This window comes from Centroberyx affinis, unplaced genomic scaffold (genome assembly GCF_046629955.1).
Source record: "Centroberyx affinis isolate AG114_WGS23_722 - 3 ecotype Tasmania unplaced genomic scaffold, CSIRO-AGI_Caff_v1 ptg000228l_1, whole genome shotgun sequence".
In the NCBI taxonomy this organism is placed as follows: Eukaryota; Metazoa; Chordata; class Actinopteri; order Beryciformes; family Berycidae; genus Centroberyx; species Centroberyx affinis.
In genome coordinates, this window is record NW_027278915.1 from 37,376 (window position 1) to 61,378 (window position 24,003).

Genomic DNA, 24,003 nt, shown 5'->3' on the forward strand with positions numbered 1-24,003 from the left:
TTTCAAAGTGTTCCTCAGGTCTTAAGCCATGTCTTACCTTTGTTCCAGATGAAGGGTTTGTGAGATTGTTGTTCCCACTGTCGAATAGTATTCCTGCTTTCATCACTGGCATGGATGTGCTGCTCTCTGTACATAAATTGGTCTAAAATATTCATCGCAGCTGAGAATATTCCCTGCCACATGTGATTGTCACAGTGCTATTCCCAGATTGACATGGAACGACTCCTTTTTTCAGCATTCGTGGCCTTACAACTGCCCAAAGGCAAGATTTAGGATGTCCTTCTGTTGTGTTTATATTTGCATTTATTTATCCTTTAACAGGTTCGTGATCAATTTGAATAAGATGGTTATATGTATATGCATCTAATAAGACTGTTGATAGGGTTATTGTCCCAGAAGCACCCTCTCCTAGTTGAGGTGTAAACTCATTAAAGGCCAAAATCAGAGCCGCGACTAATCTATCGGTCGCTGCATCAGGAATTCAAAATGGCTTCTGAACTGCACCATGAGTGGTCCAGGTAGTTTTTGTATCGCTCCATGGGTATTCACATGGCACAGAAACAGCTACCCATCACTATTGAGCAGAGTTTTAGTTAAAAATAATACAAAGCCAGCACTAGCAAAAAGAATGGTAATATTCTCCATTTCTGAGACAGCTTCTAAACTTGCAAATAGTCTTTCTCACCTTTGGTAGGTCTTAAGTGCCCCGTCGTGTATGGTAATATCGTATGTAAAGAAGTGCTTTTGAAGTAGTTGTTTTTTTAATTGCAGTTTTTGTCGTGTTACCTAATGTAGATTGTTCCTACTTGAATTGTAGAGATGACATTTAAGGAGTGAGAGCAATGAGAATTTAAATGTTATGCTTAACATTGGCAAAAGGAGCAGAAACTCCATTAGAACCCATTTGTCTTCTGCTAATGTGAAATAGAACGGTATCCCATTATTACGAAAATGGTTTCTGTATGTCGGTATGTGAAAACCAAATTGATCACTTGCAAGCATGCAAGTACAACAATAATGCAAGCTGGGGGAAATGCCTCATTTCCCCTCTAACACCTTTTCTCACCACTTTACTACTGTAATGCAAGTGAACTGATTTGGTGTGGATGTTATCTGTCTATGTGGCTTGTGGTGAGCTCTTCATCCACTAATCACTAGCCTTACCCTGTGTTGTGTTTCTACTACCTATAAAGGAAAAGTAATGTCCAACCGTTCGATGCAGGTTATATCTTGCTAGATGTGTCTAGCATGTGCTCTGGTCCCATTTCCTCCTCAAGTCCTTTGTTGGGTTGATGTTGTCTGGGCACTTGTTGCTCTGCTCTCCTCAAGCCTTTTGGAAAAAGCCTTAAATGTTACACTAGTTATCCTCTACTAAATCCTTACCTTAAATGTTAACTGACTTTCTTTGCCAAGATTTGAAAGAAGAAAGTATGGTTTAAATGTGTGAAATGGAAAGTAGTCTTAGCTTTTTTTTCCTCAGCATTTGTTAATTTGAAATTGCTGTTAAATTGTAACGTCAGATCATAAGGCAATGTTACATGAGCAAATTGTATAGGCAATGGAAATAGATAATATTGCCTGCATTTGGAATGGGAATATTAAGATAATAATGCTATTCATAGCTGCTGATAAAATGCCCATCTCTTTTGTCTCTGTTGCCTATCTATCACAGCCTTTAAGATGATCATTTTAAGTGGTAAAAATATGAATAGTATTTAGCAGAATTTATAGGTGTGTAGAACTGGGCTGTAGCAGTTATTTTAAAGTCTTTGGACTGTGTTTCTTTAGTTGTTATACTTAATAAATAGCCTGATATAGTTTAATTTATTTTTTGGACCACTGCATCCTGAAGCCATAGGTGTTTCCACGTTAGGTGCCATAGGTGAAGCATATTGACGCAGATCGTGTAAACTGAAGTGTCTGCACTCAGAGGCAAATAAGAGGTTTGCAACCATGCTTTAATCTGATGTCTTTCACAATGCCTCGCATTCTTCCTCTCCGAATCCTTCTCAGAACACAGCGCAGGTCAAAAGGGAGAAAGCATGGTGAGATGATGCATCGTCTCCGAGGAAAGACAGTGGAGATGCAAGCCGTAGCTTTTCTGGATTTGGGTCTTCATACTTGATGGCAGTAGATTTTTTTTTTCATGGCTCTCATTTTTGATGTGCCTGCCCCTTGAAGCTGCTATTGAATTTAATCTTAACACACACTAGTGTGATTTGTGTGTTTGTGTGTGTGTATGAATAGTAATGATGTATGGGCTGTATCAGTGGAATTAAGTTCCTATTTATGGGATGGGTGCAGAGGGCAAATTAAAACCACCTAAATGCTGGTAAACTTTGGCTGAGGCTGTTAAAGTTTGTCTACTCTACCAGCCACTCTGGCAAGCAACCAGCCATCATTTGGAGGTTATTATATATTAATTGGCTGGTAAAATAGTCATAGTGGCTCGGTAATTTTTGGAACTTCGACCCAATGTGGCCTGTAGACACACAAGTTAACATTCCAGGCCTGTGTGGGTTTCTTCATTTCTTTTGCAATGCAAGGATATTTGTTTCAGGATAGACCAACAGTCATTTTGTTGAAGAGACAAAACATGACTCAACCCATCTGTCCTGTTTTATTGAACTGCCCCGTTACAGCCGAGAAAGTCAGGTTCTACAGTTTCATATGAAGTGCCTCCACTGGGCTTAGTATGGAGTGTGTGTGTGTGTGTGCTTGCGTGTGTGTGTTTGTGTGTGTTAGGCTTGGGTACTTGCACACAGGTGTGCACACTCACAAAGTGCACCAAGTTAATCTCTGACGGGGGACCAAGCTACTTACTGTAACTACTGATACTGTGTCATGGACTGCGGTCCTGAAGTGTGCCACGACTCCTAGACACTGTTGGGATGTGTGAACTGTTTGCTGCTGACTCACTGACCAAAGTGACCAAGCGTCCCTCTCTTTAACCACCTGGCCCAAAGCCTTGGCAAGCTCGTACTGGGAACAGGTTATCTTGTTCTAAACAGAAATAAGCAAGATGCTGACATACATGGAGGCTGCTGCCCTCATCTGGACAGTTATGAGTAAATCTTGTGAAATTGAGATGTGAAGATGTGAATAGAGCATAAAATAATCTAGAGTGAGTAGTTCCTGTCTGCACAATACTCCCCCTTTAGATCCTCGAAGCAAGATTCAGAAAGCTGTGGCTCCAACCAGAACACTGTACTGTTTATTTGGGGTTCCAGTTGGTAAAAACAATATTGGTACATTATCAAATCGGACTCAGAATATTTTTCCCCACAGCAGGTGGTGATATGCACTGAAAGAATCTGATCTACTGAAGCTCATTGCAGATCATCTCAGTTGACTCCTGGTTGACTCGGATGGTAATATTCATTGGGGCACAGGTATTTATCATAACAACTCTCTCTAGATTTATTTTTACTCAAAGGGATGTGATCGTCTTTGGTTCTCAAAGATCCGTCATGTCATGAACGGTGGTGGAGGGGAGCTCACTTTCTCTACTTTGTGGAAATGTGATATTCCAGTTTTGCCTATCCTTCAGGAACAAAATGTCTTGCACAAACATTCCCCCTAACCAAAATAAAGTTTGCAAATGCAAAGTATTTATGACTGACCGTGTCTTTATTTTGCACATCCAGGGGTTGTAAATGTCTGTTTGCACAAATCATGTTTACTGCAAACTGATTGTAGCCTACTATAGTGCATAATACATCTCATAATAAATATAATCTGTACTTAAATCAGGTAAACCCTCATCAAATTCTCATGTGATGAGAATGTGGCCTGTGTACTGAGGTGATTTCATAACAATAAACCAACATTGGAAAGTGTGTGCTTAAATTTTCATAGTTTAACGGCAGACATACAGTACTGCCAAAAAGGAAATGAGAAAAGAGAATAGAGTATCACAAAATAAATGCATAAAAAAAAAACCTAGTTCCAGCAGTGATGACGGTATTCAGCATTAATAGAGATTATTGGAAACTACCAGAGGTCTGACCAAGTACAAATTCAGAAAACAATTTAAATTCAGTCGTCTGCTGGAACAAATCTCATGACTTTCAATCCAAGTCATTTACACAAACATGATCTTTTGTCAAGACTTTAGAAACCTTTTCAAGTCAAAGTCAGGTCCCAAGCCACCAGAAGTCAAGTCTCAAGCAATTAAAATTGTGACTCGAGTCCCCACCTCTGGAAACTACAGTTCCACTGCTCATTCTTTTCCATGGATCCATGGTGGCAGCAACTAAATATTAACCTGTAACTTGAAACTGAATATACAGATTTCAAAGTCAACCCTTTTAAATTCAATCCTTTTGATGTTCAGATGAAATCAGAGAATGCTGTCATGCTGCGGGGGGCGACTTCTGACACGCATCCTCTCCAAGAGAGGACTCAGTCTCCACAGATTCCCTGACAGAAAGATTATTAAAATGCAACTTAGTATTAGTGTTGTTTTGGCATGAAGAAACAACTCACAGGAAGTTGTGTGTGTGTGTGTGTTGCTGTCCTACCATGATCTCCAGGAGTCTCGTGAGGCTTTGGCTTGATTATGTGATTCCCAGGATCTTCCTCCTGTATGATGCCAAGATCTGACCGCCATTTTTTCCAGTTCATTTCCTCCACCCTGAAGGTTAATAAGATTCATTACTTGTAAGATATCAGCGGAACATGAGAAACTCTTGACCTGATTTTATTCTTTATGTCCTCATATTACAAGGTTCCTACACATTTACATTTTACCAATCTGTATATAATTTGAAGATTTCAGGCGGTATTCACTATGGTAAAAGCTCATAATTTCTCAATATTATTCTGGCTGAAGATTATTCCTCACCACAACAAATAGTGCACGCATTGACAGTGGGCCTATGACTATGTAAAAAGTCTATTCTTACATGCATCAGAACTGTACAGCAAAATATACCATACTTTATCCAAACTATTAAAGACCTGTAAATTTCCAAATACATTTTTCATACTTTTCCAGTAGGGATGGGCCGATATTCAATATTCAAAATTCAATTTATCGCAATACAAAAATGTGACAATACATATCATAGGGCAGAAAAATGAATCGTGATATTAGTTACATTTTATTCTGCTGTGGTAATCACAAATGAGATGGTTTGACCATCACAATTTCACAAGCTCTCCATCCAAATTATATTATTTGAACTTATTTTAAACTTGTTTACATTCTAACAAGCTAATGCCATCGCTAGAAAGATTTGTGGCTCAGAAATAAACATAATCACATATCGGATCTTATTGTGAGATAAGCATATCGTCCCATCCCTATTTTCCAGACCTGCACAGGGAACTCTAATATCACATGCATCCTGTGATGGTTTACCTGAAAAACCTGCGACACTCTTGTCGCCCGGCGCTGAAACACAGTGTCTTCACCACTCCAGAGTACAGTTTGCCCCTCAGGCCGCGGGGCAGAGTCCGCTCCATGTCCAGAATGGTGAGGGCCCGCTGAGGAGGCACGCCCACAGCTCCAGTCAGTTGTTTTTTCAAAATCTTTTAAGAGTCACATCCTCGCAATTTCATATTCTCTCTCATTATCAGCCAATTTGGAAAACTATTGATATTGTATTACTGGCATATTTCAGTGCTATGATTGAATTATTTTGTATACATAGTCATACACTTGCCATATTTGCTTTTTGTGTTTGTTTTTTTCCTTTTGTAAAGAAGTTTGTAACACTTCTTTTGAAAAGTGCTATATAAATAAAATCTTACTTTCTTACTTCTATATTCAAAAAATATATATCTAAATTTATATTTTTTAGATACTGACTTTGTGTTTTGCCTGGTTGGACTGCCTGTGTTCCCTTAGCTCTTGGTTCCTGTAAATGTAACCCCAATTTCCTGTGCTAGATCTACTGAAATCCACCAACATTACCAACATCCACTAGGGAATCATCCTGGATTATTGAGATCAGCCAAATCTCAAGAACATTAGTTTTGGGGTACTCAAAGCACATGTTAATAATAATAATAATAATAATAATAATAAACTTTATTTATAGGGCACTTTCCAAAACCAAAGTTACAAAGTGCTTCACAACAAAGAAGTGCAAGGAATAAAAACTAAAAGTACTGTAGAAATAACATAGCAAAGAGATAAATAGACAAACAAATGACAATAAATATAAATCAAAATCTTATAGAAAATGTAAAACTCAATAAATTAAGCAACTTGGCTTTAACCAGACCAGGATTAAAGGTAAGCTTTTTGATAAATGTTTTATACTAACAGACCACAAGACCCTCCTACCTGTAGTTTCCAGATGTTTTCACTCTCCATGGAGATTCTCTCGACTGTGTTTCCCATCAGGGCGATGAGCATGTTGAGCAGCAGGATGTAGGTGAGGACGATGTAGGAGATGAGCAGGATGTAGAAAACCTCCTTGTACTGGACGTGATCGGTGAACTCCAGGTCGCCCATTCCAATGGTGAACTTGAACATTTCCAGTGTTGTGAAGCGGATGTCGTTGTAGCTTGGCTTCTCGCACTGAAATGAAGTGACACCAAACATCCTTGCACGGGCCCCCGTGTCATTGGTCAGTTTTTTGTAAGCTGGTGGAGACTCCTCTATAAGAGCGACGACGGCTATGAACGGGGGAAAAAACATAAAAGTCAGAAATCTTGACCTTGGAAAACAGCTGTAATCATTCTCCCAGTTTTGCCTGCAGCCAAAATATGTCTTTATTTTATTTCGTTTATGCTCAACATGTTGCAACATTTAGAGTCTTAAGGCCTTACCAGCAGAAAATCCAAAAAGGAAGACAACATAGACGAACAGAAAGTGCAAGATGTCGCCCAGGATCATCTGAGAAGAAGAAGAAACTGACTTCAAACCAGGCAACTAATTTTTTGACATTCAGAATTTGTTCACTGAACTTCACTGAACTTCTTACTCTTTGCATCATGACATTGTACATCCCCATCTGCTTGGAGCCTCTTGAAAAGTAGAGGATATTGATCCAGGCGAGGGCCAGTGAGAGGACGAGGGGTCCGACGTACTCCCTCCGCCCGCAGCTGTACAGAACCGTGCAGACAAGAAGGAGCGCTGCCTGCAAGAAACTACAGGAGCAGAGGGAAGGGACCGAGCGCGTGAGAGAGCAGCCTGCTGGTTTGATATCCTTCACAAGATGTTTGGACGCTTTGCAAGTGGATGACATAAAACCAGGATGCCTCAGTATTTATGCACTAGGTCCTTTATACTCTACCTGCATAAAAAGCTTAAAATTTAAAGATCTTTGAGATACTTACAATAGAATTTCACTGAATCCATCAAGGTACAGAGCTTTGAAATTTGGAGGGTTTCTCTTGAAATCAATTATCTGTGGATTGTAGAAGTAAAATATGTAAGTATGGAATTAGTTTGAAGTTTCTTTTGGGAATGTCGTGGGAATTACTGGACCAGGTGGCGCTTTCTCACCGCTTTACAGAAAAGGTAGACCGCTCCAAGGACGCTGATGACCTCACCAGCGCAACGGAGGCGGTCGAGTGGGTCGTCTTCAACAGGAAATGGTGGCTGAAAATCAAACGATTGCCATTCCTTGGTGAGGCTGATGAAGTTGTTAAAACATAGTTTCTACCAGAGGTGTGACCAAGTCAACTTTGCTCAAGTCCCAAGTCAGTCTCAAGTCTAAATGTAGATCGTCAAGTCAGAACAAATCAAGAGTCCAGTATCAAGTTAATATCTTAAAGAAAAATAAATATCTAGGACTTTTCAGTGCAATATGGTTTTAATAGGATGAAAACTTGGTAAGAGCATCATGAGTTTGATTTGATTTCTATAATCAGTTTCAACTTCAATAAATTCAATCATTCCATACAAATTCAGAAAACAGAATTTAAATTCAGTCGTCTGCTGGAACAAATCTCATCACTTTCAATCTAAGTCATTTACACAAACACAAGATCTTTTGTCAAGACTTTAGAAACCTTTTCAAGTCATCAAAGTACAAGTCAAAGTCAAGTCCCAAGTCACCAGAACCCAAGTCAAGTCTCAAGTCTTCTCTTCATGCATCAAGTCAAGTCTCAAGCAATTAAAACTGTGATTTGAGTCTAACTTGAGTCCAAATTGTGTGACTTGATTCCCCACCTCTGGTTTCTACTGTTCTAAATTAAAACATGATTTATTCTGTGTTGCATGTTCTGTCTTACCTGTCCTTCCTTTCTGTAAAAGGCCACAGTAGTGAAGATGCCCAGGTATATCAGGTAAACCAGGAAATTCATCAAGAATAATTTAGCGGCAAACTTGTCCCACTTGTCCTCTAGAAGACTGTGTAGAGGCTCAATCTGGAGCATCTCATGGCGATTCTGAGACAATGTTCAAAAGTCCATGTTAAAAACACTTGATTCAATATGGCAAAAATCTTCTTGGCATCATATTTTAAAGTAACCAAGGTTTTCCATCACTGGCCAATAGCAGGACTAGCTTTTACTTATGACCTCCTGTTTCACACATTTTTCTTCCTGTGCAATTGTGTCACCTGTCCAGACATTCATAATTCTCCCCTGCCAGGCTCTGGATTTTGCTGATTCCACACCAGCTATTCTGTTCTTGCTCTACTTTGACAGTCACATGTACCCACACCTGTGATTAGATTATTCCCTACAGAAGGCTTCACTGCTACCAGAGATCGCCCCCTATCAGTTAAGATTTCATTCACTGAATTGGAATGAAAATTCTGATACTCAACAAACCCGTTGGCTTATCATAGTCAGTAAAAATTAGGTTAAAATAGATTTCTTTTACCGGAATCTCACTACCAAAGACGACTATCTCCAGCACGGAGTTGTCCTCGATGGTGTCGAGGGAACTCATGTCGTACAGCGAGGAGTGGACGGGTCCGTAGACCCACTCAGTGAACTTCCTGGACAGCGGCCTCGTCTCTTCGTCCATGAATTCGCGCTGCATCATGTGCCTGAACAGCTACCGCGTAAGAGAGCACAGAGGCAAAATTAATCTGATGTGACAATACGCAGCACTCTCTCACGACTGACAAACACCTGGCAGGTATTTAAGTGATTAGCTGAAGTTATTTGCATGGTCTAAATGAGTGTACGTTAATGTTTTTTGACAGATTATGCCACATGATTTTAATGTTAAATTAATGATGCATGGCAAGGCACCCATGCTAAATTCCTCCATAAATAACACCTACTTAGTAGGAGAGGAGGAAGTGGTTTAGTATATACATGCAGGCCTAAAAATAAACTGCAAACCTACCCCAATCTTGCCCAATTTGGCTGCTAACTTCAAAGGAGTCAGCCCCTGGTGGTTTTCAATATCTTCCAACTTCACCTGTCTTTTCTTCACAAGTCTGTTGTGCTGAATAAGAATCTCATCGTACATCCTTGCGATCAGGTCCGTGTTTTCCGCCGTATTGTCCGCTACGGCCACCAAGGCATGTAAGACCGTGTTTCCTTGGGAGTCTTTGTCAGTCAAGTCAGCACTTCTGTAAGGGTTTTCCATGAGGAAGGATACCGTGTTCAGCTGGTTGGTGCAGGCAGCCAGTGAAAGGGGAAGCTCACCTGTTGGAAACACAGAATGGAATGGACTGTTTATCAATAAGGTTTGGCCATAGAAATTTAAATTCTGGTTATTTTAAAGACACAACACCCACCAAAATAAAAGCCCAGTCCTGTGTTAAGCTGGAAGAACTTTCCATGGGCTTTGGCTTGGACATCTGCTCCTTTCTGGACCAGCAGCTTCACATGATCAAAGCTCCGTCTCTCTATGGCAACATGCAAAGCTGTCTGGCCTGCAACATGTATTATTGTATTGTTACAGCAAACAAGGCAAGGCAAGGCAAGCTATTTATATAGCACAGTTCATACATAAGGCAAAGTCAATGTGCTTCACATAAAACACAAAGAATACATATTGTACTCACTCAAACTGGATTGTACAGCCAAGTGTAATAGTCCAGAATTCACACAGAGTGGCTCTAGCCACCCAAAGTTAGGATACACTGACAATGGCTTGAATCTTAAAATGTTTGTTGCGTTCTTCCTGTTTGCCATTAAAAGTATCGCTCTATCTTGTATAGCTAAACAGCTATTTTGTGAATCCATTTGAGTGTGGAAATCCTTTATGACGTGAACTCCAAAATCACCAAAATAAATTTCTGGTGATATAAAAAAAACCCAAGACAGAATTTAGTTTTACGTACCATTGTAGTAAATGTCTTTGTAGGATGCATTGATTAAGTTTTGTAAATCTCCAGTTTCCTCAGCTATATCGAGGAGGACTTCAATGGTGTTGTTCTTGCCATCTTTCAGGTTCAATAAAGCTTTCAGGAGTGCTGTTTTCCCATTTGTTTCATCTGAAAATAATACATGCAAAAAGGACAGGGAATGTAAAAAGAGTCAAAAGTATGTAACTTTTGACTCTTATTACATTCCCTGTGATTGCAAGTCGAAATGTAGATTACCAAGTCAAGTCCATGTCATAAATGTCAAGTCTCAAGTCTAAATGTAGAAGAAGTCAAGTCAGAAGAAATCAAGAGTCCAGTATCAATTTCATATCTTAAAGAAAACTAAATATCTAGGACTTTTCAATGCAATATGGTTTTAATAGGATAAAAATGTGGCAAGAGCATCATGAGTTTGATTTCTATAATCAGTTTCAACTTCAATAAATTCAATCAAATTCAGAAAACAGAATTTAAATTCAGTCGTCTGGTGGAACAAATCTCATCACTTTAAATCCAAGTCATTTACACAAACACAGATCTTTTGTCAAGACTTTAGAAACCTTTTCAAGTCATCAAAGTACAAGTCAGTCAAGTCCCAAGTCACCAGAACCCAAGTCAAGTTGTCTCATGTATTCTCTTCATGCATCAAGTCTCAAGCAATCAAAACTGTGACTCCACCTCTGCCTCAGTCAGTCTTACCTGGATAAATAAAAGTTAAAAAAATATCGGCATATCATTCATGCATCTACGAATAGTAAAGTCATTATTATTCCTATTTAATGTACCTTTGAAATATTAACCCAAATCATATGTCTAGGTGCTGTACTAAGTGAGGCCGTAATCCTTCGCTCTCCATGATCCCATTTTTAAACAAAGTCAGTAAAAACTCTTTGTCATCTAGGGTTAGGGTTAGTTTGTATGATGAAAATGTACTTAACTGCACAAACACTTTGAGAGCAAATGAAAGTAGTACTGTTTCAAACTAACATGGAGACACAGAAGGGTGCAAGACCTTGACAGTCACAAACAAGACGAGGCAAATTAATCTGAATCCAACTTGCCTGTGAATTCTGGGCTCGTAAGTCGCATGTTATTAACTCTCAGGTAGTCCAGCAGGCCGTGAAGTTGAGCTGCGTCCCCTTTGGATGCTGCTTCAAACACTCTTTCCCTGGTAAAGGCTTCACTGTAAATCTGGCCAAGAGTGGCGAAATTTTCTCTGCAGCGTAGAAAAACACACTATTCATTCAGATTCAGATTCAGATTTAAGATTTCTTATTTACATGCACATACAAGGAATTTAGCTTAGTAAGTTGGTGCTGTGCAAATAGCAGACAAAAAAAAACAATAACAGTAAATAGGCAATAGGCAATAAGCATTCAAGCAGTACAATTAGCAGTTAAAAATGAGAATAGCACTAGGAAATATGAATGTAAAAAAAATGTACAATGCAATGTGAAGCTTAGGCTAACTGTTCAGATTTGTAACAACTAATTTTCACCATATACTACACTGTTTAAACACTTTGCATTGTGGGTGATCATACAATACAACAAACAACTGAACATTATGTTAATACAGTGCTATTAGTGTATGGGTGTCTTGGTAAAAGACCCTGCAGCACCAGCTTGCGTATAATAATGGTGTTTTTTCTGCAAGCTGACACTTGCTCACCTGAAACCTGTCACCCTGGTAACCTGATACTTTTCAGCCCCAAACCGTGAAACACACATTTTTCTTTTGTGGTTTAACAACACAGAGGAACCAGACTGAATTTTGACTCCACAGCTCCAGCACTTGATCTACATCTGTTAATAGTAAATAATGCTGTGAATAACCTGCGACCTGTGAATAACCTTTCCCCAGTAAAGCTGATTTTTTTTAACCTACTGTAGATATTATAGAAAAATGTCAAACCTTTACCTGGATACTGACACGTTGGTATCCATCGGTGCTGGACTTGTCTCTGAGCCTTCTTTTCTGAGGAGCCAACCCAGACTGTTCACCTCCGCCTCTTGCCCTTCATTTGGCTCCACTGTGTCTTCCCTCGCACCTGTCCCTGTGTCGGGCGGGACTCCATCTTGTGTGGCGTTTGTCATTATATGCAAGGAAGTGTCTATGAATGGCGCAGCAGTTCCTTCCACTAGAATCTCATAGGTTTCACGCACAGCTATGGTGAGTGTGAGTATTGTCGGTGGAGCTGAAGCTGTGTAGGTGTGGTAAAAGTCAAAGGGGAGTGGCAGTACTGAAGGTGTATTTTTTCCTTGGTTACGCTCCTCCCTCTCCCCAGAGAGAAACCCCTGTTGTTTGCCTGAGGACAGTTTTCCCTATGTGTTGCAGGAAGTTACAGCACGCTTAAAGAGAAAACACTGAGTGATTTCATGCAAAAGACTGCTAGGAAGCACAGCTTGAAATACATGAGATGCATCTTTTGTTTGTATTGTCTCAAGATCTGGAGAGATTTCAGCTTGATGGGAAAAGATAACAAAAACTCCCCTTACTTGCTTTTGAATGATTTGCATTGCAATAGTTGTATGGCATGTTCTCAATTTTGGAGCTGTTTTATAATACATGTTTTGATACCAAATATTTTATCAGCTCAATATGGTTTGAATGTATAAACTGTTGTTTCACTGACATTTTACATAGCCTACTGCTTTGGCAATATTGTTTCTGATGAACAGTCAATAAACTTGCCACTAAATAATGCCAATAAAGTTACAGTTACAGTTTAAGTTAGAGTTGGAATTGAAGTGGTTAACTGTAAGTTTACATGAGTTTGTCTCATGTACTTCAATACTACTGTATTTTTCTGATTTTCTGCTGTACCAGTACCAAAATGTCTCATGTGCATGACTGCACAATAACTCATGTGTAGCCGTATATCAAAACTTGAGCGAACAGATTAAGGGTTACGTTTCAGTTTTATTTAATTGTATTCAGGACTCCCACTGTAGTTAAGACTGGTCAACATGTTGACATAAGATGTAAAAAGGTGCAATGAAATATTTTCCCTAAATCAGTAAGACTATTACTTATCATTAATAATTATAATTACAATATCAAGCAAAAATAATTAGGGTTATTGTTTCAAGCCTTACTGTATAGCACTCCTTGTGTGTATTGAAATATAAATCATCTCATGTATCAGCCTTTATTCAGTCCTCACATCTATTCAGGTTACAGTCAAACTGCTTGCTTTCATCAATGAATCATTACATTTGGCCCTCATACTGTGCTTACACTATGTTGACTGTGGTTGTCATTTAGTTTCTGTTATTCAAGTCAGTTGTGTATAACTTGATCTTGCACCTTGATCTAACAGTGTTAAGCCTACAGTTCATTCAGCTTCCTGTGCTTCCCAGTGTTATCCTGACATGCTGTATCAGAAGGTATACAGGAAGATCTTAAGGGTTAACGTTTGTGTGTATTTAAAGAGAGAGAAAAAAAGTTTGGTGTGTTGTGTTATTGAGGTGAAGAGACAGGGTCAGGCAGGTTTAAAGTCTATGTTTAATATTATTGAAAGATGTGTATAAGATGGGAGTCATTAGTTGTTGTTCTTGAGATTGAAAAGCACAGTGGGATCTGTACACACGCTGAAATAGGGGTGAGTGCTTACTGTACACACTTGTTGAAGGAGTGGCTAACTCCTGCAGCATTTATTTCCATCTAAGATACGGCTGCACAATTCATTTAAAAAATATCAAAATTGCTGTATTGACAGCTACAGTAAGAAGCTGCAAACTGATTCTTAGAGGGAAAGGAGTGTCAGATGGCCTTCCAGGAAACACATCAAGTCACATGTTGGACAAAATCCTGCATCTTGGACAAAGTCATTTTATTCAAACTGAGCCAATTCTAAGGATAAATATCTAATCCTTGAACATTTTATAGGAGCTGAAAAATATTTATTAAAATAAAGCTATCTATATGTAATATTATCTTATATTACATTATTTGTATTTAATTGCTTTGTTAAATACTCAGTTCTGATTGGCCAAAGAAAGCATCCTGAGGTCTGTTACTTCTGAGTAACAAAACACTAACACATCTAATAACTTAACTAACTAGCATTAACTAGCACCACCTTGTGGCACAAACAGGTTACTGCTTGATTACGGCAGATAAACACGTGGTTGACTGAGATTAGAAGCATGGAAGTCTTTTCCAGTCACTTTCAGTTTCTCCACAGAATGAAACTTTGTGACTTTCTTTACAAATGAGTGAATGTCTAAACTCTGATGATCACAGTTTACCACCTTATCGTTGCCCACAGCTACACATCACATAGAGCCAGTGCAAAAATGTTGCTGTCAGAAGTGGGATTCGAACCCACGCCTCCAGGGGAGACTGCGACCTGAACGCAGCGCCTTAGACCGCTCGGCCATCCTGACTGTATTTGCCACGTGAGCAAACAGATTTAAAAGGGCATTCCGTAAAGTATTAGCGAATTTCTTTCTATTATTGTCGATTATTTGATCGATTGTGTGCGCGCGCGCATGTACACGCAGTACGTGAGAGAAGCACAGGCCAACATCTCCACCAGTAATATTTGTCTATGTCACGTCATAGTTATGTCTTCTTTTTCAGATACATTATCCACCATCCAGATCCAAAGCCCACTGTCTAAGTGGAACTCAAATATAAAAATCATCCGACAAATACACTTGTAAAGGCTGTTGGATTTATTGTATGATATATTGTATGATATATGATACACATTACCCCACTTGTTAAGTACAAATATCTAAAATTTAATAAAGTAACAACACTGTTTTAGGTTGGGTGATGCAGCCAGAAACTGTAGTACAATAGTATAGCCAAATGATTACAAATTCAAGACCATGGAATTAATATTCCTGTTGTGATTTTATGTTTTTGCATTAATAGAAACTGAATTCATACTAATAACTGACTTCATGTGACATAATCCAGCGGGGTTCAGTATTGTGCGATCATGACTCAACAGTTTGCAGGTTTTTGTTCCAGTAGCTGATTTTATTCATTCACACACCTTGAACCATGGAGGAGGAAACAGTTAGTGGAAATCAGCTGGTGTAGTGTTTGATTGGCAGAAAAACCAGCATGCTACTGACTTACAACGACATACAACTGACACAAGTTCCCCAGCTTTTCAATTATATTCCTACTACAACTAAGAGTTTATTATTACTTTAAACATGAGAGGAGGGTGCACCGTTCCTGGAGGTACTGCAATACCAGGTCGATGCGTGGAGTGGACGGAGCAAGCCCCTATTCCATCTCCCTGTTCCAAAAATCAATTTAATATATGGTCCCCGGGTAGGGGACGTATCAGATATTAAACTGATAAGAACAGATACTACACTTGATCTTAGCCAAAAGGCCGAGAAGCGATACCGTACAACTGACAGAGGCAAAGGAGTCATTCTCGGCGATATCACTCTGACTGACGGGTTTGGACCGAAGTTATGACTTTAAGCCCATTCAAGAAACAATGAACAAAAGTACGCTAACCTTAAACGTGTCAAATGCCATATAACCTCAGGAAAATATGTTATTTATAAGAAACGAGTGGCTCGCGAATGCAACTTCTAGGCTCTTCCTGGTCACGTGGTGCGTTCTAGTCCAATAGCAAACAGAAACATCGGAGGAATCGAAATCCCATTTACAGCTACGTTAGCAGGAAACGTGCGTATATTTTGTTCTAATCTGAATGATAAAGATGCAATGTAACTGTGTATCTGAACAGAACAGTCTACTGGCGAATAAATTATATATTTTCCGTACGATCCAATAACTCGCTTCACAAAAACAAATGGAGCTCTAGCAGTATCTAGTGGAGAATCAAGCTAACTGCGGTGTGGTTTGCTTGTTGCACAATTAATCAAGTCTGAACATCATGTAACTGCAGAAACGTGCTCTCACTAAAACAGACATGTCAATGAATTGGCAGTGTGTTGTAAACAGCCTGTACGAGGAAATGTAATCCAGCACAATAGTTTATTTTACTCAGGCAGGAAGGTGCGTACGATGCATACTTCACGGTCTACACACTCCGTGAAAAAATCAAAAGGGCATGGAGGTCAAACCAGCTACTGACCTCCTGTTACAGTCATCCAGGTAGTAAGATGAAGAAGAATTAAAAAAAAAAAAATAGAATCAAAATCCACTGGACTTCAAATGAAGAGTTGAATACGTTTTACCTTCTTCAGTTCTAATTAGTGCTAGCCTTGTTTATCTCTTTGTTTTAAGTCCAGTGGATTTTGTTTCTTTTTTTGGGGGGATATCAAGTGTTTCGGTTTCCACTTGTTAACCAACGATATGGGAGCTAGCATAGCATATACTGAGCTATTCAGAGCAGGAGGCTACGAAAATAAACGTTAATATAAAACAGTAAATTCGGACAATAATCATGTTATAAACGTTAAACAGTCCAAATGAAATCCTCTTATCTAAGTAACGTTAGTAAAAAATAACTTACCAAAAGATGTGTTCACTTGTTCACCTTTGGTAGGAATAATCCAATAACTGACCGGCAGTCTGTTTCACCAGCTAAAAGTTTGGTCGTACATTAGCATCTCCACTGAACGTTAACGTTAGCCTACATTTAAACTAGTTATTTTGACACTAAAAGTGTGTCTTTGTTTAGTTGCATCGTTTAGTTTCGTTGCTTAATCGTAACTAGCGGTGTGCAAGGTGTCAAGAGTCCACTATACAAATTATTTTCAGAGGAGGTTGTACCCAATTCAGTGGTCGGTCTGTCCACGGACCACTGGTCGCTAACACGGACCACTGGTTACTACGGTTACTACCACTAGGGGCGCTGAAGCTCGTGGTCGGTTATGGTCCGGACAAGATGTTCAGTTGAGCGGTCTGGGATGAAGATGGTCTGTGGTTGGAGTGGTCTTGTAGTCCTATGGCGGCCACGACAGCAGGTGAGTCACTTTCATTTCGTGTGGTATTTTGAAGACAGTATTAAACGGACTGGTCGTTGGGGTTGCGAAATAAACATAACGTTATTTAACGTAGGATATTGTTGGCAACTTGGGGAAATGATTCAGTGCCGCACACTCGTAACTCCGATGAATTTTTTTTTTTTAGTACAGTTGGCTAAATGTATTTTTCTAAACAACTGACTTCACCGACTATACCTGCACTCAACAACCCAGGTGTGCGTTCACTCTTGCCATTGCGAAAATTAACGTTTAGGTTAAATTAACACTGAATATGCTTGCTAATGCTAGTTAGCATTAACGTTAGCTACAACATCACCAAGTTATCACGACGCAGCTGCGTCTGCGAGAGGGACGGACCGGGGGGAGGAGCTGCTGGCTCGGTGAAATGGCAGCTGCATGTGACTTTCTGACTCTTGTAAATAAATAAAAACAAATACAACAGAGCTGTCTTATCTAAAAAAAAAAAAAAAAAAAAAAAAATGTATGCTTTATAGTTCTAAGTTGGCTGCAGGTAAACCATTTGATTTCATGTGGTGTATGTATATTTTGAACAGTGTTTGGCCCATTCTTTATATTTAAGGCAATGTCAGTATACCAATAATAAATCCAAGTGGTACTATTATTTAGAGGTCAATACTGCTTTTAAAACGCTGGAGGACTTATATAAAATTGAAAACAGCAATTGCAGATACTTTAAAAAAAAAAAAAAAAAAGAGACCATATCAACATAGTCCATTTACAGTTTTCTGTGCTTCAGCGATGATGATTGTTGGTAAGCAAAATTACCATAGCTGTTCATCTGTGTTAAAATTATGGCAAATTTCTGTGCCACAGCAGTCTGTATTGTTGGCTTAATGTGTTTATTTTTTCACATTGTTTTCATTTTTCCCACAGACACCTTTTCTATACCATGTCCCTGCCAGCTGAAGCTGTCAACCCGAAGCCACTGGCACTGACCAAAGTGCAAATCCACCATACAGAGGAAGCACTCATTGGAAAATCATCTTAAAAAAAACATGGTAAGATCATTAAAATATAACCCAGATTTTTTCCCTTCAGTTATCAGTATGTTCCACGGTTGTTTACATAGAATGGCCTATGTAAAACACAACATTTTAAAGTGAATTGATAAACTACTAGGCTATATCTATTGGCCATACATTTTTTGTTTTAACATAGGCTCCTGTTATGTCTTGACAGTTGCTTAGGCTATCTATTTTTGCAAAGTGCCCAACACTTGTAAATGATTTTTCTAATTAATTCTTTATTTCATTTAGTTCCATATTGGTTCTAATCTGTTAAATGCAAAGTGCAAAAAAAGTACTATTTAGAAGTTTTAGCTGAACTCCACTTGCAGTGGGTTGTAACACTATATCCCACTACAGATGTTTAGGCTACTTGTTTTTACTCTAAAATACAATGTTTTTCATGGTGGCTGTGATCCTAAATGGTTGTGAAATTATGATCTTGGTCCAAGAATGAGAAAATATTATTTTAGCAGATAGTCACGTTTTCGCCCAGGTTAATGTCTTAATTTATGTGACAGCGAGAGAAAAAAAACAGAATATACCTAGCTAATTTAACATCACCAAACATAAACAAGTATGCTATCTGGTACAATTAAGTAGGACTGAGTTGTAGTTTGTCTCCCATACTACATCCACAGACAAGCCTATACATCTAGTTAGATGTTAAATACCTGTGTTTTTAGAACTATAAAAACTTGACCTGATAAATTAAAACACACAATACCTCTGGATACCTCTTGTGCTGGAACAACGGGCTGTTGTGTTGTTGGTACCCAAGTGTGAAATGGCCACTACCTTCATCCATTCAGACAGTAAGCACCATCAAAACTCTATTCCAAGTTAGTAAATTAGTAAATGTAAAAAAAAAACTATTTTCCTATTGATTTCATCCATCATATCTGTTGGATCTCTGCTGTGATATAGCTCGCTCCTCTTTGTTGTAAAAATTTGACTTTTTTTATCTATTTCAACTACAGTTAAGCCAGGTAGTGCCAGATACCTGTCCATGTTGTTTTAACTAGCGTTCACTGAAGGATATTGATGAATATATGACTGACTTCCCTTTTAAATATGGCAATGCTGTACATGAAGTCAGGATGGCCGAGCGGTCTAAGGCGCTGCGTTCAGGTCGCAGTCTCCCCTGGAGGCGTGGGTTCGAATCCCACTTCTGACAGCAACATTTTTGCACTGGAGGTGGAACCAGGCAAGTCGCTGTGAGATATGATAAGGTGGTAAACTGATAATACCCATTGGTGACTGTGTACAGTCTCACATACTACATCCACAGACAGTGTACAGTCACCAATGAGTAAAACATGGAATTGAGTAAATCACAAAACAAGATAGAGTCGACTTGAGTTGACTGTAGGCTGATATGATTAGATGTGAAATAGCATTTGGTTATGCAGACCTCAGCTTTTGGAGAATGAGCACATTAAAGTGTTGTATCAGTGACAGTTTCCCTTGGTATTTGTAGCAGCACTGACGCCAGTCTCTGCTCCAGTAGACTCCTGGTTTGATAATCTGGTTGTTGAAAAAGGCACTGCATTGGCCGGGAATCGAACCCAGGCCTCCCGCGTGGCAGGCGAGAATTCTACCACTGAACCACCAATGCAAGTTCTGTAAGTCAAGTGGACCCTCACAGTCTGACTGACAGGCAACTAACGTGTGGAAATGAGCAGATTTCAATTTAGGTTTGTAGGTTTTCCTAGCCTGATTCCAGAATCGTGTCCCGCCAGCTTTACAGATTTTGTCAAGTGATTCAGAGAATCTGGTGTTTCCCTCATCAACTAAAGTTTGAACCATTTGTGCAACTATTTTTTAACATTTCTTGGCATTTTGGCAGAATACATTTGTGGGTGGTATTAGGAAAGGTCATGGAATGGGTAATGCCAGTGATTCTCAGATGTGTGCCATTGTAACTCAGTCGCAGGTAGGTTTTCATGTCAATCAAACACTACACTAGTTAGTAATTATTTCCCCCTGTCTGGTTCAAGGTGCGTTAATGAATGAAATCAGAAACCAGATGCTGTAATGTTTGGTTGAAACAAAAATCTGCAACTGTTGAGTCATGATCTCACATGACTGAAACCAGGGGGTGACAATGAGCAAAAATTTCCACTGGCTCTCAGGGCCAGTAACTTTCCAAATTCACTGGCCCAGCCATTAAAGCCACTGACCCTGAAATAATTTGTTGTTTCGGCATTATTTTAACATTAAATTTATTTTCTCCTCATATAAGGGTTCTTATCACTGTGTAAATGTGTTCAATGATGGGTAGAACTATTGTAAACTCTAAAAAAAAAATAGACCAAAATAATAATATGGGCATAAATAAGTAACTGTTGTATAACTATTTTGGGGAGATGTGTTTAGCCTAGTAGATAATTAGGATTAAGTCAACTGATTCCCTGTTCACTAGAAGTCTGGTGCTATGTAACATTAGCCTAAAAAATCGCTAGGTGGCACTTTTTACCAAGCTAACATTAGCCACTGACAGGGTAACGTTATCTTGGGCTCACCGTTGTGTGGCAACTCTGCAAGGAAAGCTACGTTTTTACAGCATCATCCTCCGTTTGGCTAGCTCGCTACAAACGTTGTATTCAACCTTACTGTCACAACATTTCCACCTTGACTCACTTGTTAACGTATGTGGCCATGGATCTGCATAGTTTACAGTAGACTTGGCCATTTTCTTTATCACAGCCTAGCCACGGCCACCGCTCTAACCAATGAGGTAAGAAGGCTCTTTTCCTCTTTTTCTCATAGTCATCTGCACCCTATTTTTTTTCTTCAGGTGTTCTTTGCTTAGACACATTAACTGTTACAGAAGAAACAACAGGAAATGTTTGAACAGAGAGCCCAAATGTTTGCTTTTAAATTGCAGAGGAACAAAAATGAGGAAGATGAGAAATGCTCTGCATATTTCTTTAAATAAGTACGCGCAAGAGGGAAAAGGAGGGTAATACAGGGGTTAAAGAAAGAGAATGGTGATTTATGTGAGGATAGAGAGGAAATAGTGGAGATGTCTAGGCAGCATTGTGGTAAGCTTTTCCAAGCGGAAGATATTGATATTGAAAAAGGAAACAAGTTTATAGAATGTTTAGACAAACAAATACCGCTGGAAATAAGACAGGAATTGGACAAAGACTTAAACATAGAAGAGCTACACACCGCTTTAAAAACTATGAAGGATAAAAAGGTACCAGGCATAGATGGGCTCACAAAAGAGTTCTAAATGTCATTTTGGGATTTAGTAGGACATCACTTATTGGAAATATATATTGAAATTTATAAATGTGGCAAAATGAATAGGAGTATGCGCGAGGGAGTGGTATCCTTGCTCTACAAAAAAGATGACCCAATGCTACTAGTCAATTATCGGCCCCTCACAATGCTGTATGTGGATTACAAAATCCTGAGTAAAGTTATTACTAACCGCTTATCCACAGCCGTGCCGTTCATTGTAGGTGTGGATCAAACAAGTGGGGTTAAGGGAAGGAAAATTACATGGAACATTCAGCTACACAGATTTCTGTCCTGTATATATGCCAGAATATCTCTGTCAGCAATCTGTGTCAGCTTAGATCAACAAAAAGCTTTTGACCGTCAATCACTCCCTGTTAACTTTCAGTTCCAAAGCACTGAACAGTACCTCTCACGGACACGGTCCTTCATCTGTTCCTCCACACTCATCCAAGAAAAACACAGCGTATTCTTCAGTCCGGACACAGCCGACTGCTTAGTAGCCGATGTCGCATCACCACCTGGAGTGATCGCGTGAGACCTTCACTTAAACTTGATCTTAGCCAAAATGCAGAGAATGTAGCTGATAACTCAAAAGCTGGTCAGCTGAGTGTTTGTGTTCATGTTAAACTGAGTGGTATTCCCCTTTAATTACAGAAAGAATAATATATCTGGAGGTGTGTCCAGTCTGTTGGCATCGAGAGAGGGTAAGCAGGAAACTTTTGCTTCGTACATTTATGTTATAGGTTAATTACGTATTAGCAACACCATCATATCCCCTTTTTAAATAGTTTTTTAGCTTCTTCAGCTTTGCTTCAGTGCAGCCATGAAACAGAAAATGCGCCCTGCTTGGACACATTTAGGGTTGATTTGCTGGTAGAGCAAAGTTAGCTTGTCAGCCAGTCTGTAGCTAGTACAAAAATAACTCCCAGCCTGCCAGTGTTGGCTATGAAGAACACTGGCAGTGGAAGTTTATTGCCTTTGCAGCTGTTAAATTCTAACATTTCCCTAATCACCCTACCATGGGTGATTTTTAGATTTGAGACTACTTAGACAGTGGGCTTCATTAATGTTACTGACTGCCCCTTTAAGTCTGTCTGACAATAGGGTAAGTGAAGTCAGGATGGCCGAGCGGTCTAAGGCGCTGCGTTCAGGTCGCAGTCTCCCCTGGAGGCGTGGGTTCGAATCCCACTTCTGACAGCAACACTTTTGCACTGGATCTATGTGATGTACAGATGGAATGGAAATTCATTCACTGTCTAACCGGCAAGCAAAAGTTTAATCACAACACATTTGAAGAGCCTCTGAAGAAGGAAGACATTAAAGTGCTCTATCAGCGACAGTTTCCCTTGGTATCTGCAGCAGCTCTGACGCCAGTCTATCCTCCAGTCGTCTCCGCGTTTAATAATCTGGGGGTTGAAAAGTTTGTTGCATTGGCCGGGAATCGAACCCGGGCCTCCCGCGTGGCAGGCGAGAATTCTACCACTGAACCACCAATGCAAGTTCTGTGGGTGAACTGGACCCTCACAGCCTGACTGACAGGCAACTGACATGTGGCCATGAGCAGATTTCAATTTAGGCTTGTAGGTTTTCCACTTTTGACTGAAAAAAATCAAATATTCCTATTCGTAGAAGTAAGTAGAAGTGTAAGAAGATGTGTATTCAGTCTACGGCAACAGAGCGGGGGAGCTCGTTCCACCGTTGTGGTGACAGGGATGAGAAGAGTCGTGACTGGGATGAGCAACTTCTGAGTCCACGTAGCAATGGAGGAGAAAGGCGACCTGCAAGAGTGGAGGAGCCGAGCGAACGAGTCAGAGTTTGGAACCTGACCAGTGATTATAGATACAGAGAGGGAGTCTGATGTACTGCCCTGTAGGCGAGTACCAGTGTCGATGTGAGCAGAGATGGGAAGCCAGTGAAGTGACTGGAAGAGGGGAGTGACGTGAAAGCATTCTGACTGCGCTGTAAAGGTCTGATGGCAGAGGGTTGCCCGGCCAGAAGAGCGTTGCAGTAGTCAAGGCGGGACATGGTCAAGTGCCTGGACCGGGAGTTGTGCTGCTTCCCTTGTAAGGAATGGGCATATTTTGTGGATGTTGTAGAGGGAGAACCTACAGGAGCAGGTTATCGCTGCAGTGTAGGCAGAACACGTCAGTTGCCTGTCAGTCAGGCTGTGAGGGTTCAGTTTGCCCACAGAACTTGCATTGGTGGTTCAGTGGTAGAATTCTCGCCTGCCACGCGGGAGGCCCGGGTTCGATTCCCGGCCAATGCAACAACTTTTTTAATACTCCAAATTATCAAACCAGCAGCCGACTGGAGCAGAGACTGACATCAGTGCTGCTGCAAATGCTGCCACTGCTAAAACACTGTGAACACAATGGCTGCATCCTTCAATATTTCCCTCTGAAATGTAGTGGAGTAGAAGTATAGAGTAGCATAAAATGGTAATACTCAAGTAAAGTACAAGTACCTCAAAATTGTACTTAAGTACAGTATTCGAGTAAATATACTTAGTTACTTTCCACCTCTGATCTTCAATATGTTCATTTGTTGTTATTATTCGTT

General features: G+C 39.8%; 1 protein-coding gene and 4 non-coding genes across 7 annotated transcripts; 2 read left to right on the plus strand and 3 right to left on the minus strand.

Annotated features, from left to right (window-relative positions):
* Positions 1 to 4,292: 4,292 nt before the first annotated feature.
* LOC139663521 (transient receptor potential cation channel subfamily V member 1-like) lies at positions 4,293 to 12,381 on the minus strand. 3 transcript variants are annotated; one of them, XM_071542225.1, is made up of 15 exons: positions 12,153 to 12,381; positions 11,300 to 11,448; positions 10,209 to 10,361; positions 9,660 to 9,797; positions 9,263 to 9,567; positions 8,789 to 8,965; positions 8,194 to 8,349; positions 7,463 to 7,558; positions 7,294 to 7,364; positions 6,939 to 7,104; positions 6,784 to 6,850; positions 6,296 to 6,630; positions 5,366 to 5,490; positions 4,524 to 4,636; positions 4,293 to 4,422 (listed from the first exon to the last, which is right to left on the minus strand). In XM_071542225.1, exons 1-15 carry the CDS (start codon positions 12,326 to 12,328, stop codon positions 4,343 to 4,345), a joined length of 2,307 nt encoding a protein of 768 aa, XP_071398326.1. In that variant the 5' UTR covers positions 12,329 to 12,381; the 3' UTR covers positions 4,293 to 4,342. The 3 variants fall into 3 exon arrangements, with proteins under 3 accessions (XP_071398326.1, XP_071398334.1, XP_071398318.1); XM_071542233.1 differs by having other exon boundaries at positions 9,338 to 9,567; positions 11,294 to 11,448; XM_071542217.1 differs by having other exon boundaries at positions 11,294 to 11,448.
* Positions 12,382 to 14,540: 2,159 nt separating this feature from the next.
* On the minus strand, positions 14,541 to 14,623 carry trnal-cag (transfer RNA leucine (anticodon CAG)). Its single transcript has one exon. It is a non-coding gene; the product is annotated as a tRNA-Leu (tRNA).
* A 792-nt stretch (positions 14,624 to 15,415) lies between these two features.
* LOC139663618 (U2 spliceosomal RNA) lies at positions 15,416 to 15,606 on the minus strand. Its single transcript, XR_011696718.1, has one exon. It is a non-coding gene; the product is annotated as a U2 spliceosomal RNA (small nuclear RNA).
* A 3,680-nt stretch (positions 15,607 to 19,286) lies between these two features.
* On the plus strand, positions 19,287 to 19,369 carry trnal-cag (transfer RNA leucine (anticodon CAG)). Its single transcript has one exon. It is a non-coding gene; the product is annotated as a tRNA-Leu (tRNA).
* Positions 19,370 to 22,558: 3,189 nt separating this feature from the next.
* On the plus strand, positions 22,559 to 22,641 carry trnal-cag (transfer RNA leucine (anticodon CAG)). The gene has a single exon. It is a non-coding gene; the product is annotated as a tRNA-Leu (tRNA).
* Positions 22,642 to 24,003: the final 1,362 nt, after the last annotated feature.